Genomic DNA, 14806 nt, shown 5'->3' on the forward strand with positions numbered 1-14806 from the left:
GGTGGTAATTCTGTTACCTAAACATGTGTCTAGCTCCACCTGCACTGCCAGTCTCCTTCTCCGTCATTCAACCTATGAAGCGTGTCAGTCGCTGCATTTGCCTCTTCCTTCATCACTCCAATGCCCCCTTCATTAGACTCTCCTTCTGGCCCTGTTCTAACCTTCATCTCTCTATCTCTAACACCCTGGACATCCTTGCCCCCGTCCTGAGGATCCACATGAAGCATGCCTCCAAATGCAACTCTTGGTATGACTCAGACTTGGCTGCTTTGAAACATAAGTGCAAAGCTGCAGAGCGGAAGTGGGAGGCATCTAGCTCACCCTCTGACAAACTGGCCTGCCGCCTACTCCAAAGGCAATACTGTCTCTCCATCTGCTCTCAGAAGAGGGCTCATGTCCAAGCTTGCATCCCTGGAGCCACCAATAACACAGCGTAACTCAGTCCTACCACAGTCTCCTCCTTCCTCCAAGGCCCTCTGCTCTTCACTGGCCACCCACTTTTCCTCAAACTCTGGACATCCTGTCCTTTCTCTGCCACCCTTGTGTCCCCCCTTCTTTTGCCTCCCTTGGTCCCCCTCACCCCATACTCTCCTCTTTCTCTCCCATTGCACCAGATGAGATCTTTAGAGTTGTCCGCTCTATGAATTTCTCCTCTAAACGGGTGCTCCCCTGATCCTCCAAAACAATAAAGGACAACATTGCCTCTCTTGCCCCAGCCTTGGCTGACCTCTGCAACCACTCACTTGCCACTGCTCCTTCCCTAAATCCCTTAAGCACTCTCTTGTGCACCCTCTGCTAGAAAAGCCGCCTGCTGACCCTTCTGGCTTGGCTAACTATCGCGCTATCTCTATTACCCCTTTTTGGGAAAACTCATGGAGAAGCTGGTCATCCTAACTGACCCGCCACACCAAAATGGCAGGCTGTGCCCCCATGACCACTAGTTTCGTTTCAGAGCAGCCAGAGGCATGGAAACTGCTCTCCTGAACACCCGTGAAGACCTACTCTCTAACCTGGACTCTAACAGGCTTTTTTTCGGCGGGCTGTACTGATAACTCCACGACCTTGGGATCTCAGATACCACTACACCCAAAGTTGATACTGCAATGTGGGCGGGCAAGCAACTGGTTGCTGTAAATTGGGGTGTCTCCTGAGGCACTGAGCCTAACCCGATGGTCTAATGAAGTTACCAGGTGCGCTTCCTTGGAGCGTCGCATTTATACAGCGAGAGGTTGCCCTTGCAAATAACAAAGTGTGGGGAAGGTGGATGGACGATCAGTGCCTATGCATAATGCTGAATACCTTTTTTTTCACTATAATTGTAAGCATCACCCAATTTGACTGCCTTTTTGTTTCTCGTTTATTTGTATGTTTCATGTATTTGTGTAAAACCAATAAAATGTTTAGTAAGAAAAAAGAAAAAACTGCACTCTAACACTCCCTCTGTCCTGATCCGCCTTGATCTTTCTTCTGCTTTTGACACAGTCAACCACTACATCCTCAAACCATCTTCATGATACCCTAGCATCACGGACCCGGCACTGGCGTGGCTGACCTCCTTCCATTCAAACAGACCATCTCAAGTGCAATGGATCCTTCTCTCTCCTACACCTCACTCTCTACCTGTGGTGTCCCTCAGGGCTCTAACCATCGCCTTGGCTCTTCAACATCTACCTGACCCCTCTGACTCACTTGATCTCCACTCTCTCCCCTCATTTCCATTGTTAAGCAGGTGATGCACAGCTCTCTTTCAAGCTGCTTTCCCCCTTCCTTCTCCTACCGGAGTGCCTGACCTCTATTCAGGCGTGGTGCTCAGCCACTGATCTCTGCCTTGATGCCAATAAGACGCAGATCCTTCCCATTCAGTTGTCTGCTCCTTGTTCCCTCCCCCACTCTTTGGCCAGACTCCATGGGTCCTCTCCCCTCACCCAATTGTGAGGCAAGAAACATTGGGATCATCTATGACTCCTCTCTCTATTTCTCTCCACACATCATGGGCCTTGCGAAGAATTTACAATTTTCAGTTGGATCTCCTCAGGGGCATTCTACCTTTCTGCACCTTCCCCCCCAGAAGCTCAAAGTCTCTAGAGCCCTGGTTCTCTCTAGGCTAAACTACAGCAACAGTCTCTTCCTCAACCGGCCTCTTTCCTCCCTTCGCCCCCTTCAACTAATCCAGATTCGGACTGCAAGTCTTATCCTTGGCCTCAAGCCCACAGACCGTATCTCTCCAGCCCTAAAATCTCTCCAATGGCTCCCGGTGACAGCAAGGATCAAATTCACGAACCTTTGCATCATCCACAAGGCTGTCTGGTGCCTGGGACCTCTGTACATCCAGCGTTCCTTACCTAAATACCTCCCGGCCAGAGTCCTTCGGTCTTCTGTCTCCAACTCTCTGCAGATCAAACACGTCTCTAAGCATAGAATGGGAGGTAGATCCCTTTCCTCTTCTGGCTCCTATCTCTGGAACGGCCTCCCTCCCCACCTCAGACTTGAGCTGGATCTTAAATTACGGGAAACTTATCAAGACTTTTCCTTTTCTCCTCCTCCTTCCTTCTCACCCTCCTATGCTGATCTGTCCGTCTGCCACTGCGACTGTTGCCTGGTCCCTTCAGAGTCTTAGAGGGGCCAGGCCACCCCCAACCAGTCCCCCCATCATCCTTTCGCAGCACTTGCCCTCGGGCCCCCTTTGCCAGACTAACCCAACTTGGTCGTCCCTGTGGTATGACATGCTTTCATCGACGCCCGTTTTTACGACTGGTGTTTTTATGCAGTTTTTATCCCCCAAAAATTGGGCATTTTTTTGGGGTGGTGGGAAAGGGCATATAAAGGGTGGGGGGGGATCTCGAATTTCAAAAAATAGGCAGAGGATGGTGGGCTGGGGGGGGTATAATAAAATTCAATACATTCTTTCCGAAAAAACTCCACGTAAAAACACCAGTCGTAAAAACAGTTGTCGATGGAATGACATAGAACCTTCCCTGTCCACCGTACTCATCCTCCCTTCCCCCCTCTATTCCCCTGGCACTTGCCTCCTTGGCCCACCCAACACTTACGTGCCCTCACCCTGGGGGTTAACTCACTCCTGCACTTCTCCCTCTACCCCTCCCCCTTCACTTACGACCTTTTGCACGGTAGTATTGTCACGAGGCCAATATAACCGTTTGTCGTTCTAATTTTTATTCTAATTCCCCCCCTCACCTTGTCGTGTAGCGCCTGAAACACCTGTGTATAGGCGCCAAGCAAATGTCCAATAATGTCTCTGCCTCTCTCTCCCTGCGCTGTCTCTCTCTCCCTGCGCTGTCTCTCTCTCCCTGCGCTGTCTCTCGCTCCCTGCGCTGTCTCTCGCTCCCTGCGCTGCCTCTCGCTCCCTGCGCTGCCTCTTTCTCCATGCGCTGTCTCACTGTCTGCATGCGTTTTCTCTCTCTGCATGTGTAAATTAAATGCTTCCTGGGGTTCTGCGCTTCCCTTGAAATGTACTTATATACAATTATGCCAATAAGGTTCTTGTATTGAGTATTTATTGATTGCGCTTAGCCGACACGTGTTTTGACCTCTGGTCTTTCTCGGGGCTTACAACTGCACATAGTATCTATGTTCAAAATTCAGTAACAAACCATATCAATTGATTTATTATCATCGCATACACATCAGTTATTATACTAATAACATTAAATACAAATAATTATTTCAGCAGAGAAATCAACAGTAGTCAGCGAACACCAAAATCGAGATCCATTTGTCCAAGATAATTAACCATCAAATTGATATTTTCATATTATGGAGCATAACATTGGTTGGTTACCATTGACAAGTAAATATTAGGATTAGATCAAAAACCAAAAATAGAAGAGAAAACAAAGTAATAGAAGTGAAGAAAAAGCAACAAAACAAAATGGACAAGAAAAGCATACATTAATAATGAATTAACTCAATTGCATAAACAGCATGAACGCATCCCCTTCAATGAATTATATTAATAAAAATGATACTCAATTACAATTAAGCAACATTAACTCCTCTCCTTCAATAAAATTATCAATCCACCACTTGGTAAAAGTAACCATTTTGACATTGAATTATATTTGGAGAGTAGTTGGTCCTCCACACCCAAGTGAATGTATTTAATTCCTAAGTACCCCCTCTAATATCATGTGCATCCCTTCATGTTTATAACATGCTATTGGTATTTCTTCAACCATAGGTCAAGTGCATTGTGCCATGTCACTCACCCTGTTCTTTATTCTGTTCCAATCCCTGTGGCATGGGGAGATGATATTAAAGCCCTAATTGGGTATAACCAGATTCAGTGTCAACAAATAAGTTAGCTTTGCCAATAATTATCTTGGTACTTATTAAGGAATTTCTCACCCCCCTTGTCTATTGGAAGTCCACTTGTTGAATCCGAATTCCCAATACTAATTAGTTCATCAGTCGAACTGCTTCTAAATAGTTGAGCAGAAAAATTGCATTGCAGTCATATTGCGCTGCTTGATGCCCTCTTCCTTAATAATAATAATGTTAAAATGCTCTCCAAATAACCATAGGAATATGTATTTACCTTTGTTGGGTTTAAATCCTCTCATACAAAAAGTAAGAAATCGGGTGTCTGGTCGGAGTCGCCCTCAGTGAGCTGCAAGTAGTTTCCTCGCAGCCGCCGTTTTCATTGTTATTCATATCGCGGTGGCGATGTCGCATTCAGCGTGTGCGGTACGTTAACGCCATTGTTCAGAAATGTAAACATTGCCTTGCGTGCTACATAAATGACCATGCTTGTGCTAATCTCTTACAGTAAGGCCGGTTAGTATTCTAAGAATCTTCACTATTAGCAATAGTCTACGGAATAGTTAGCAGAATTGTAAACATTGTAAACTTTGTCTTGTCCGCTACATAAATGGACATACTCGCGGTAAACTCTTAAAAACAGCCACTTAATATTCAAGAGAAAAAAATACTGCATGAGGCAGTTGTTGATGAAATCCACCGAAATATGGACAAGAGCACACTGCAATCTAACCTTATCAGGCGAAACTTAAATAATGAAGAGATTAGAGCCTTGAGATTTTATATAAAGCAAGCTCCATAGTAATTAAGGAGGCTGATAAGGGTGGAAATGTGGTTATTCTCCACAGAGAAGATTATGTACAAATGGGCAACCTACATTTATTGACACCAGGATGTTGCAAAAAATTGGCAACCAAACCTACAAACATAGTAGTGAAAGAAATGCTAGCACTAACTAAATGGCATAGTAAAGGTGTATTAACAGATGATGAAAAAATATTTCTAAACATAACAGAGCCAACCATGTCAACAATTCGTTTCTTTCCGGAAATACATAAGCCTTTTGAAGGTTTGCCCGAAAAGGGCCCAATTGTGAGTGGATTTGGTTGGTCCACTGAAGGACTATCAAAATACATGGACTCTCTAATTGGACATCAAGTAGAGATGGTTTGATTTCCTCTAAAGAAGTAGTGGAGAATACTTTACTCAGGTGGCCTAAACATTTTTTGGAGGGGTTTTCTTCTCCTTTTTGTCTTATACTTTTCCTTTGGGTCGGGCTCCCTGGGTGTCTTACTTTTGTAGAGCATCACTAACATCAGTTAATATTCGAATGTCCTTAAATGCCATCGCCATAACACCCCTCCTAAAAACACTGTAGGCTTAACTACGTATACTCAAAAACCGCAGACCAATATCGAACGTTGTTTTCATTACTGAAATTCTTAAAAAGATAACTACCCCCCCCAACTGGTGCTCCATGGCAAAAATAACATCCTACTTCATGGAATCCAATCGGATTTTGCCTCAAACAGGAGTATGGATAGAAGTTTCCTTATCATGAAAGAGGACATTGTGAAAGTGCTTGACGACAATGTACCAAAAGCCTATTGGCTTTCTACTATGCAGTACACTATCAGACTCTATTACAAAGAATAAAAGTTCACATCTGCCCAGGTTTGGATCACAAACTGCTTTGTGTCATGATGCCTACCCCTGGGGACCCAGACCACGTCCAGCAACCCCGGAAGCAGGCATCAAGTTATCCTAAGCAAGCCCAACAACCCCTGCTAGGGGCTATTTGGGTCCAGTCCTGGCGCCTGTGGCGCCAGGCTCATATGGAGAGTCAGTCCTGGCACCATAGGTTAAAACTTACCTGATGCAGACCATGCTGCAAATGTACCTGATGCAGACCATGCTGCAAGAGCTCCAAGCCAAAAAAGGCTTGGAAGGGACTACTTTACTTAGGGACTATTTTTTACTCGGGCGGGGCTGGGGAGGAATACTTACCTGGGACTACTTTGGAGGCTATTTAAACCACGCCCGAAGAGCAGCACACGCTTCACGTTATTCTGCATCCAGCAGCGTAACGCTCACCGTGCCTGCAAATCTGCATCCAGCATTCTGCCACGCCCGCCTCGAGTTTGGAGCTCCTAGAAAAAGGAAGAAAGAAGGAGAAAAGGTTAGAACAAGAGCAATACCTCTAATCCTTACTTGAATTCCCGATCCATCGCGCCTTCGAGCTGGAAGAAAGAAGTTATTTTATGCGCGTCACCTCGCCTGCTGCAGCGCCGCGCTGAACTCACCGGCCTTCACAGCATCTTCACATTCCGCCGCATCCTCCTGCATGTTCCCGCCGCACTCCGGCACCTAAGGAGAAGACAAGAACAGCAAGGTGAGCCGAGGGAATACACAGAGGAATATTAGTTACCCCCCATAGACCTACCTGATTTTACCGCCGGGGGTACTATTCCTCTTCACGGGTCGGCGCAGCTTCCACTGCATCTTCGCCGAACCCCGTCCCCTAAGGGGAAACAAAAGGACAGCAAGTGAAACAAAGGGACTAACAAGGGGAACCCTTCTCACCACAAAAGACTTAACCGATTTTACCGACGGAGGTATTATTCCCCAAGACTTCATACTTTCTCTCAGCGCCTGAATAAGGGAGAAAGCAACAGGTTACATATTGACATTATTTTTATCGAACTGTGTTGGAAAATACAAATCCTTACCAGAATACTACCGGTTGCCACGAGGAACTCTTCATTAGGGTCAAGCTGCAACCTGCAAGGAATTGGACAAGAGTGAAAGTCAGACATTTGAACTCTTACGAACTTTATACTTACGGCGTCTTACCGGGAATCTCAGAGTCAATATTGTTCTAGAACTCACCAATTCCTTCGAACCAGTGAAGCAACTGGTTATCAACGCGCCCCTGCGCTCAGTGCAGGATGGAGAGCTCATCTTTTCAAACCATCAGAAGAATATTCCTACGGGCCAAGCAAACGAAGCTAGGTGGGCCAGTCCAGTCCGTCATCTCGGCACTACGCGTCACATTGGTGGAGACCGCAGCTGTCCAGTTCCGATCGACGCCTCTGTGGGAGCCAGGTGAGCGTAACACCTTGGAAATAATGGGTGACATCGACTGAGACTGAAAAATGTCCCCCTTAAAGTATAGCCTCGTCCAGGGTTCCATCCTATCCCCTAATAGTCATTCTCCAACTCTTTTCCAAATCTTTGCAATTATATGTGAATGAGGGGAACCTGATAACAGCAATAGGCATAACATGGCACTCCCCTGTAAAATCCAGGATAGGACATTCGACAATCGTCTCTGACTGAACACCTCGAAGACATGGATTGTTTTCTTTGGGATCCCAACCTTGGCAAATTACATATCAATTGGCCAGACCTCATGGGCATTGCACCAACCCCATTGAACCAGGTGAAGAATCTGGGTGTCATTTTCAAGACTCCACTCTCAGTACATACCCAAATAGACACCCTGTCACTATGTTCCCCATGTATCATTCTCATTAAGGTTTTCCCTCAATAAAAGTATATATATCATGATGCCTGTCTTGCTCTGCTTTATGATCCCTGTCACCCTCATGACTGTGTCCCCTGAAATCCAGATACAGACATTGTCAAGACCTTGTTGTGTTTCCGCTACCTGGGGGCATACCCCCTGCACCCCACCTCCTATTTATCATTTACATCATCTCTATTGCTCTTTTCACTCTCTTTTTAGTTTTTCTGTTGCACTTCCTTTTCTGCTATCACATTTGCACAAAAGCATTTGTGCACCGTCATGTAGGAACAGATTGAAGGAAGTCTGACGGATATCGGGCACTCTGTTGCTATCTCTCTGTTGGACTGCGCCTCCCATCTTGAAAGCGGGAGCTTAAACTATTTCTGTTGTCATTCCTTTCTGCCTCCAATTTATGTATAAAGCGTGTATGTGCTGGCCCCCTCAGCTTTACATTTCCTTTGGCAGTTCTGCCTGAGCCAGCTCTCTCTAAAGAGGTGATGGGTTGTCTTCCTTTTCACACTTTCTTGGAGCCATTGTGTCCTCCTCTAATAGGCCTGATATCTGCAGGCTCGCGGCGAGACCTTTTCCACATACAAGATGCATTGTCACTTTTCACCCTTCTTGTATGTGATTGGTCGGCTCTGGACGTCATTTCCATGCTCCCTTTCATTCATATATCTACCCGTACTCTCTCTACTCTCTAACCTACACTCTGACTGTGATGACTTCGAGTCATGGTTGGTCGTTGCTCTGAAGTAGTTCTTGCTTCCCTTTTACTGTGAGTCAGGCCTGAGCCTCAGTCTTTAATAGCTTCTCTTGGCCCCTCAGTCCTAATGCAACTGGAACCTTCAGATTCCTCCATCTACTTCATCGGGTTTGGGCCATGATGCAGACTAGCCCCCCTTTTACTCTCTGTAGGGCTGGCAGGCCCACTTGATGCTTTACCTTGAGGTTTCACCAGAGTCACAAGGCCGACCACTGACACCCAAGCATACAAGGCAAACCATCTCTCTGATGCTGCTAGACCAATCCAGTGTGAGAGCGCTCTCACCAGTTCTGGCCACAGTAAGCACAGATTTTCATATGCAAACATGATGATTCTGTGGTATTAGCATAATTGACCTAAAAACAAAACATTTGATCAAATTTCTTTGACCTTTTTTTCCAGTCAAATTGAATTAAACCTATATATATATATATATGGTTAAGGGGAAGTGGGTGGGATGGGGGTTGCGGCGGGTCTCCCCCTGCATTTTAGACCGAAAAAAAGGTCAAATAACTTCAATCAAATGTGAGTGATTAGGTCAAATGTTTTAGGTCAAATAGCCCCAAACAGATTCTACAGAATAAAACAGGAGACACATGCCACACACCTTTAGGGTCTGTCTGTGTAGGAGTCGCATCCCTCTCATCAGTTCACAAGGCTAGAGTGATGCCGACTCTCACTGAATTGCCATGTCTCGGCTGAATTGACTCGTACTGGCTCCTAGTGACACGAAGACCAAGCAAGAGAGAGGGATGTTGGGTCCACTAGACCAGCACACCCTTGCTAGCATACAGAAGGATTCCTCAGAAGAACATGACATTAGTGATATTCCGCAAATCAACATGTATAAAGTGTAGTTTAGCTGAGTTATGCGACTTTGTAGACAGATATGGGGTTATTTGCATACTTTAAATCTCTCCCTATTTACGAGGCAGACCAACATGAGGCAATAATGTTATTTTCCAACATTTTCTGCTTACTCCTTCCTAAAATATGCATTACTAGTTGTACCCAGTGTAATCTACACAATTGAGCTCTCACCCCCCCTTCTCTGCCCCTCTCCCTCCTCTGTACACTTTTCAGCTTCTCACCACTTCCCGATTCTCCCCTTTGTCCTTCCCCCTGCGTCCTTGGTTGCCCTCCTCTTCTCCTCCCCTTCTCCTCTCCTTCTCCTCCCCCTCTTCCACCCCTCTTCCAAGCTCTCTGCCCTCCCTTCCCTCTCATCTATCTCGATGCCCATTCTGCCATCTCTCCTTCTGCCTTTCCATGTGGGTAAGAGCCAGGTGTGCATTTGTAAGAGCTGCCCCACCTCTACTGACGGAAGGATGACCAGAGAAAAGCACATGGATATTTTCAAGGACAGAGAGGGTTTCAAAAGAAAGCATTTTTTTAAATGATATTTTAATTGTCCTAACATTGTAAACTGGCTCTATTTAAAAATGTACTATATTAATTACTAATGATCACTTCCGGTATGTATTGTATTCATAATCGGAACACTGCACTTTTCCTACTAAGCAAAACACACTAGCAAAACCTAGAGTAACCATGTCAATTATTTCTGATAGGCTATCATTTCAAGATGGACAGTCCGGTACATTGCAATGTGAGAGGGGAAGGATGCAGCGAGCATCAATGAGGGTTCCTGGCTTTTCTGCATACATTCAAAGAGCATTGTGGGAACATAAAAATGACCACAGATATGTACAGTTGATGAATCTGTTTATGAATATAAAAGGCTTGTACACTTGACTCACCAAAGTTCATAATGCACGTGGTGCTCAGTGCTCCTTTAGTTTTTCACACAACACTGGCCCTAACATAAAGAGTTTTGGATCTATGGAACATGTATACCGATTTGGACAGCCTCAGGATTTGGATGAGGGTTTAAAGGCCAGAAATAATGTTTCTTTTTCCCTCACAGATGTTAGAAGAGGGGCGAGGGGGGTTGAGAGGGTAGCCCACGTCACAGGGTAAGGATGTCTGTCCACATATGTGTCCCCAATTCACAGACATCCATCAACTATTTGATATAATATGATTTCCTTGATAGTAATAGGAAACGTTTAAGTTTCCCACTTCCTGGTTTCCAAAAGTTTTCTGGTACAATGTTTCACTTTGTGCCATGAAGCCGAGATAGGTTAACATAAGCAGATATTTGGGCACACCATATGGGGGCTGTCTTATTGTTTACTGTTATGCAGTCTAGTGCAAGATAAAGGTGGTGAATTATGTAGCAGCCTGCTCGCCCACTATCTCATGACCCACCCGCTCCCCCACAATATACATGAACTCATGAATTTCCCACCACTGTTGCTAGTCTGCTACCAGCTTTCTGCTTTTCTCAAGCGTTCTACCAAAAGAATAAGAATAACTCCAACAAAAAGGTTCTCCAAGATAAAGACCCTTGAATCCTGAGCGTAGTCCCCTTCCCCTGGATACTTAAATAGATGGCAAAAATGTCTCTTAAGCTCGCAGTTCCTTTGTGTCTTCACTGGACTCACAAAGGTCTTGTTCAAGCAAAAGGTTCTGTACACGTCTTTCTTAGACTCAAAGGGTTCTTGTCTAAACAGTACATTCTGTTGAATTCCTTACAACTTTGCAGATCACCTGGTATACTCCCCTGCCAGAAATCTTTACATAATTTCAGCTACCTGAGATATTCGCCAGCTAGGACTTCTCTTTATGGTTTTTCAGATCGGCTGGTGTACTCCTCTGCCAGGAAACTTGTTACAGTTTAATTTGCCTGGTGTATTTGCCTGCCAGGACTTCTTATGCACTTCACAGTTCTTTAATGTTCACAGTTCCTGGGTTACTCCACAACAGCATATACCATGAGGTACTTGGTTTATCTGTCTATGGTAAAATTTACTCAAACGTCTCCCAAATTGGCATCTCGCGCATCGATTGGGGGTTGCCTTTATTCTTTGCCTTTATTCTTTGCCTTGTCTGCATTCAAACATTCTTCTTATTGAGTGTTGAATTTGCACTTTGCCTTGACTGCATTCAAACATTCTTCTTATTGAGTGTTGAATTTGCACTTTGCCTCGAGTGCATTCAAACAAACCATGTGCATTTTCTGCATCAGCAATATCGTACCTTTCAAACATTTGTTGGTGCGCTTGTCGGAATACCCCGGGTCCCCAGATGCTTTGGGCAGACTCATCGGTTTCTTCCAGCATCTCCGATCTCGCGCGTCTGACGTGTGATTCCTTCACCCGTTTTTCAGTTTGGAGTGAGCAGACATTCTTCCAGCATCATGCACGGCTCCACGGTCACACACCAGCTTTCCTTCTTGGCCCGGAGAACACTGACACACTGAGCAGACCAAACTCCAGGAGTTCCTGCGTGGCTCCCCTGGCAAATCCACTGCCTCTCTTGCTCGCATGTGGCATATTTCCTCCTGTTCCAGCCGTTTTCTCCATTTCCCCAGCTCATTCAGTGTCCTTAAAGTTCGCTAGCCTCAGCTGGTATAGCGCTGTCTCCTCGTGCACTGCTCGACTTGACAGCGCAGTTGCGCTTAGTCTGCATGTTGTACTTTGAGCTCCTGTCACTGTGCACAAACTCCCTTGTCGTCGTCCTCGTCTCAATACCTGGGTGGTTATGGGAGTTGGAGTCCATGGTTGTCTTTGGACTTTAAACTCGTAGGTGGTTTTTCTTATGGATTTCACATAAAGGCACAACAGAAAAAGGTTTTGGGTGTGAAATGGTAAGGGCCTGGCTAAAATGAAAATAGGGCATTGGTATTAGAGGGTCTTCCTAATGGGAAAGTGGGGGGACACTGTGACACCTCCAATAAAGACATAACCTCTCCTGAGTAGTCTCCTCCCCTGTGATTCTCCCTTTTAAAGCCGCCCCTAGGGTCAGGATTCGGTAGTGGCTGCCGTCCCCTGGCCACATGGGAGGAGGTCACTGCTGGGGAATCCATGATGACTCCATTGGGTTCCTCACATTCCTCACTGTCCATCTTTAGCCATCTTTGCTGGAAATTGCTTTCATCAACATATTGTTGTTCCTTATATTCCAACGTTTGATTCATTTCCTTCCACCTTGTTCTCTTTGCCTGCTTTCTCGCTTCTCTGCATTTTGAAATAAAACTTCACTTCATCTGTTGCTGCTGTTGTGCATCCAAATGACTAAACTTTTTGTCCTTAAAATGTCCGACATCTCTTGATCACTGTCATGTTTTTCACTAATGCTTATTTACTTTTCTGAGGAAAAATGTTTGAAATGTTTTCTTCTTTGTTTTAACCTGCGTCTCTTCCCAGCCATCAAGACCTTCTACACCTATTGGGGCCATGTCACAAGAATCCCCCATTTTCTGCACGTTAAGTCTGATCCACTGCCTTAGAATGTGCTGCTTCTCATTATTTAATGTGTACTTCCGGGTTCCTTTTGGATCACTTCCTGCTTGTGCATGGTTGGTGACCTCTCCAGGTCCTGTGATGGTGTGAAGGTAGTATTTTCAGTCCATGTAGATTTCATGAATATTATGCAAGGTGCTACTAGTCAAATATCTGATCAAAGAGTAATACAGTCAATTATATGTCCACAAGAGTACTATCTCCACTGCCCCATCATAGCCTCTGCCATTTTCCTCTATGGAATGTTTCATGGACATGACTTGGTTAATCTTATTTGTTTCAGTGCCACTGTCGACTCCCAAAACTCTACAGCAAGTGATGGTCCCGATTATTGACCGGTCGACCTGTGATGCCATGTACCATATTGGGTCAACTGTGCATGCCAGCAACCAGATCATTAAGAGCGACATGATCTGTGCTGGCTATCAAGCAGGTGGAAAAGACTCATGCCAGGTGAGTGCTCTCATGATGCCTATGATCAGAATTGGACGGTGGAGTCGGGAGAGTGAGGTGGCATGGGGACCTATATTGTTGAGTGACACCAAGGATTATTGAATCGGGTTGGAGGGAAGAATTTAGAAAAGAGGCCTTGTGAAGCCTGTCATCCAGGTGAATTGGAGTGCTCGGGCAAGGAAGCAGCCTCCTAGTGCTACACCTGTATTCTAGTGGGAGTTGTAGCTTTAGTCCAGGAAGGACACCAGAGTGTGCCTGTAACGAGACGATAGAACCTGTCTCAGGATAGTAGCAGAACCTTTAGGAATCGGGAGAAATGATCGTGCTCAGGCCAAGATGTGACCATATTGTATCATACCCGTTATACATGGACATTTTTCAAAATGTTTCAAATACGGCTTGATATTTTAAACATTTTTTATTTTATTTGTGTTATGACTCTTTATTTTACACTGGGTTTCTCCTACGGGAAAACAACTTTTTTTTGTCTGAAATATCTAAAAATGGTCTGCTTTGATTTGATGTTTGCCATGCACCTAGATCTCATGGGGATCTGGTGTTATATATTTTTTTTAATGAAAATCGAGCTGGCCAATTTTGAGATATTCACGTTTTAAGATTTATTTCCATTTCACGCATGCACAGAATAAATGTACATTGCCGATACAAAATGTACCCTTACATTTCTGGAATGACTGAATTTTCATATGCATTGGAGACATATAGTAGATGTTCAAAATGTTAATCTCCTACACTCCTCATGTCTAAAAAAAAAATAAAAATGAAAATAGTCACCTTTAACCAATATGTATGAAAACTCACATTAAAAGATGCACAGGGCATTTCATATAGGCTTATACCAAACGATCGTACCGCAAACATTGATATGCCATACACTCAAGCAACATATGCTCTCATGCAAGACACATGCCACACACTCTTTGACCATACACTATTATGCCACATACTCTTAGGCCACTCATTGTTAGATCACACACCTGCATGACATACACTTTTATGCCATGCACCTATGCCATGTACTCTTACACCACACACCCATATGACATGCACTTTTTTCCCTTTGCTCTCTTATGCCATGAGCTCTTCCGCCATGCACTCACATGGCATACAGTCTTATGACCAAACGTAAGTTAAAGATACACTGTTATGTCACACATTCTTCACACACACTATCGCTACACTCTTTTGCATCACGCACCCATACACTATGCATCTATATGACATGCAGCCAAACGCCACTCGCTCTTATGCCATGCAACTGTGACATACACTTAGTCCATGTGTTCTTAGGCCACTCAGTCTTGCCACGCACCAATCGAAAAGCACTCTTATACCATGCATCCATACTCCATGCACCCATGCTACATGCACCCACACACCTCACACAAATAGGCT

The 14806-nt window shown here is 44.9% G+C and overlaps 1 protein-coding gene across 1 annotated transcript in view; it reads left to right on the top strand.

Annotated features, from left to right (window-relative positions):
• Window positions 1-14806, top strand: part of LOC138580914 (serine protease 27-like) — a 165539-nt gene that overhangs the window by 135911 nt on the left and 14822 nt on the right. The window contains exon 5 of the mRNA XM_069651845.1: window positions 13221-13390. Within this exon, the coding sequence (XP_069507946.1) occupies window positions 13221-13390 (170 nt within the window). The remainder of the gene's footprint in view (window positions 1-13220; window positions 13391-14806) is intronic.

Source organism: Ambystoma mexicanum, chromosome 3p, assembly GCF_040938575.1.
Source record: "Ambystoma mexicanum isolate Mex_15411 chromosome 3p, UKY_AmexF1_1, whole genome shotgun sequence".
Taxonomy (NCBI): Eukaryota; Metazoa; Chordata; class Amphibia; order Caudata; family Ambystomatidae; genus Ambystoma; species Ambystoma mexicanum.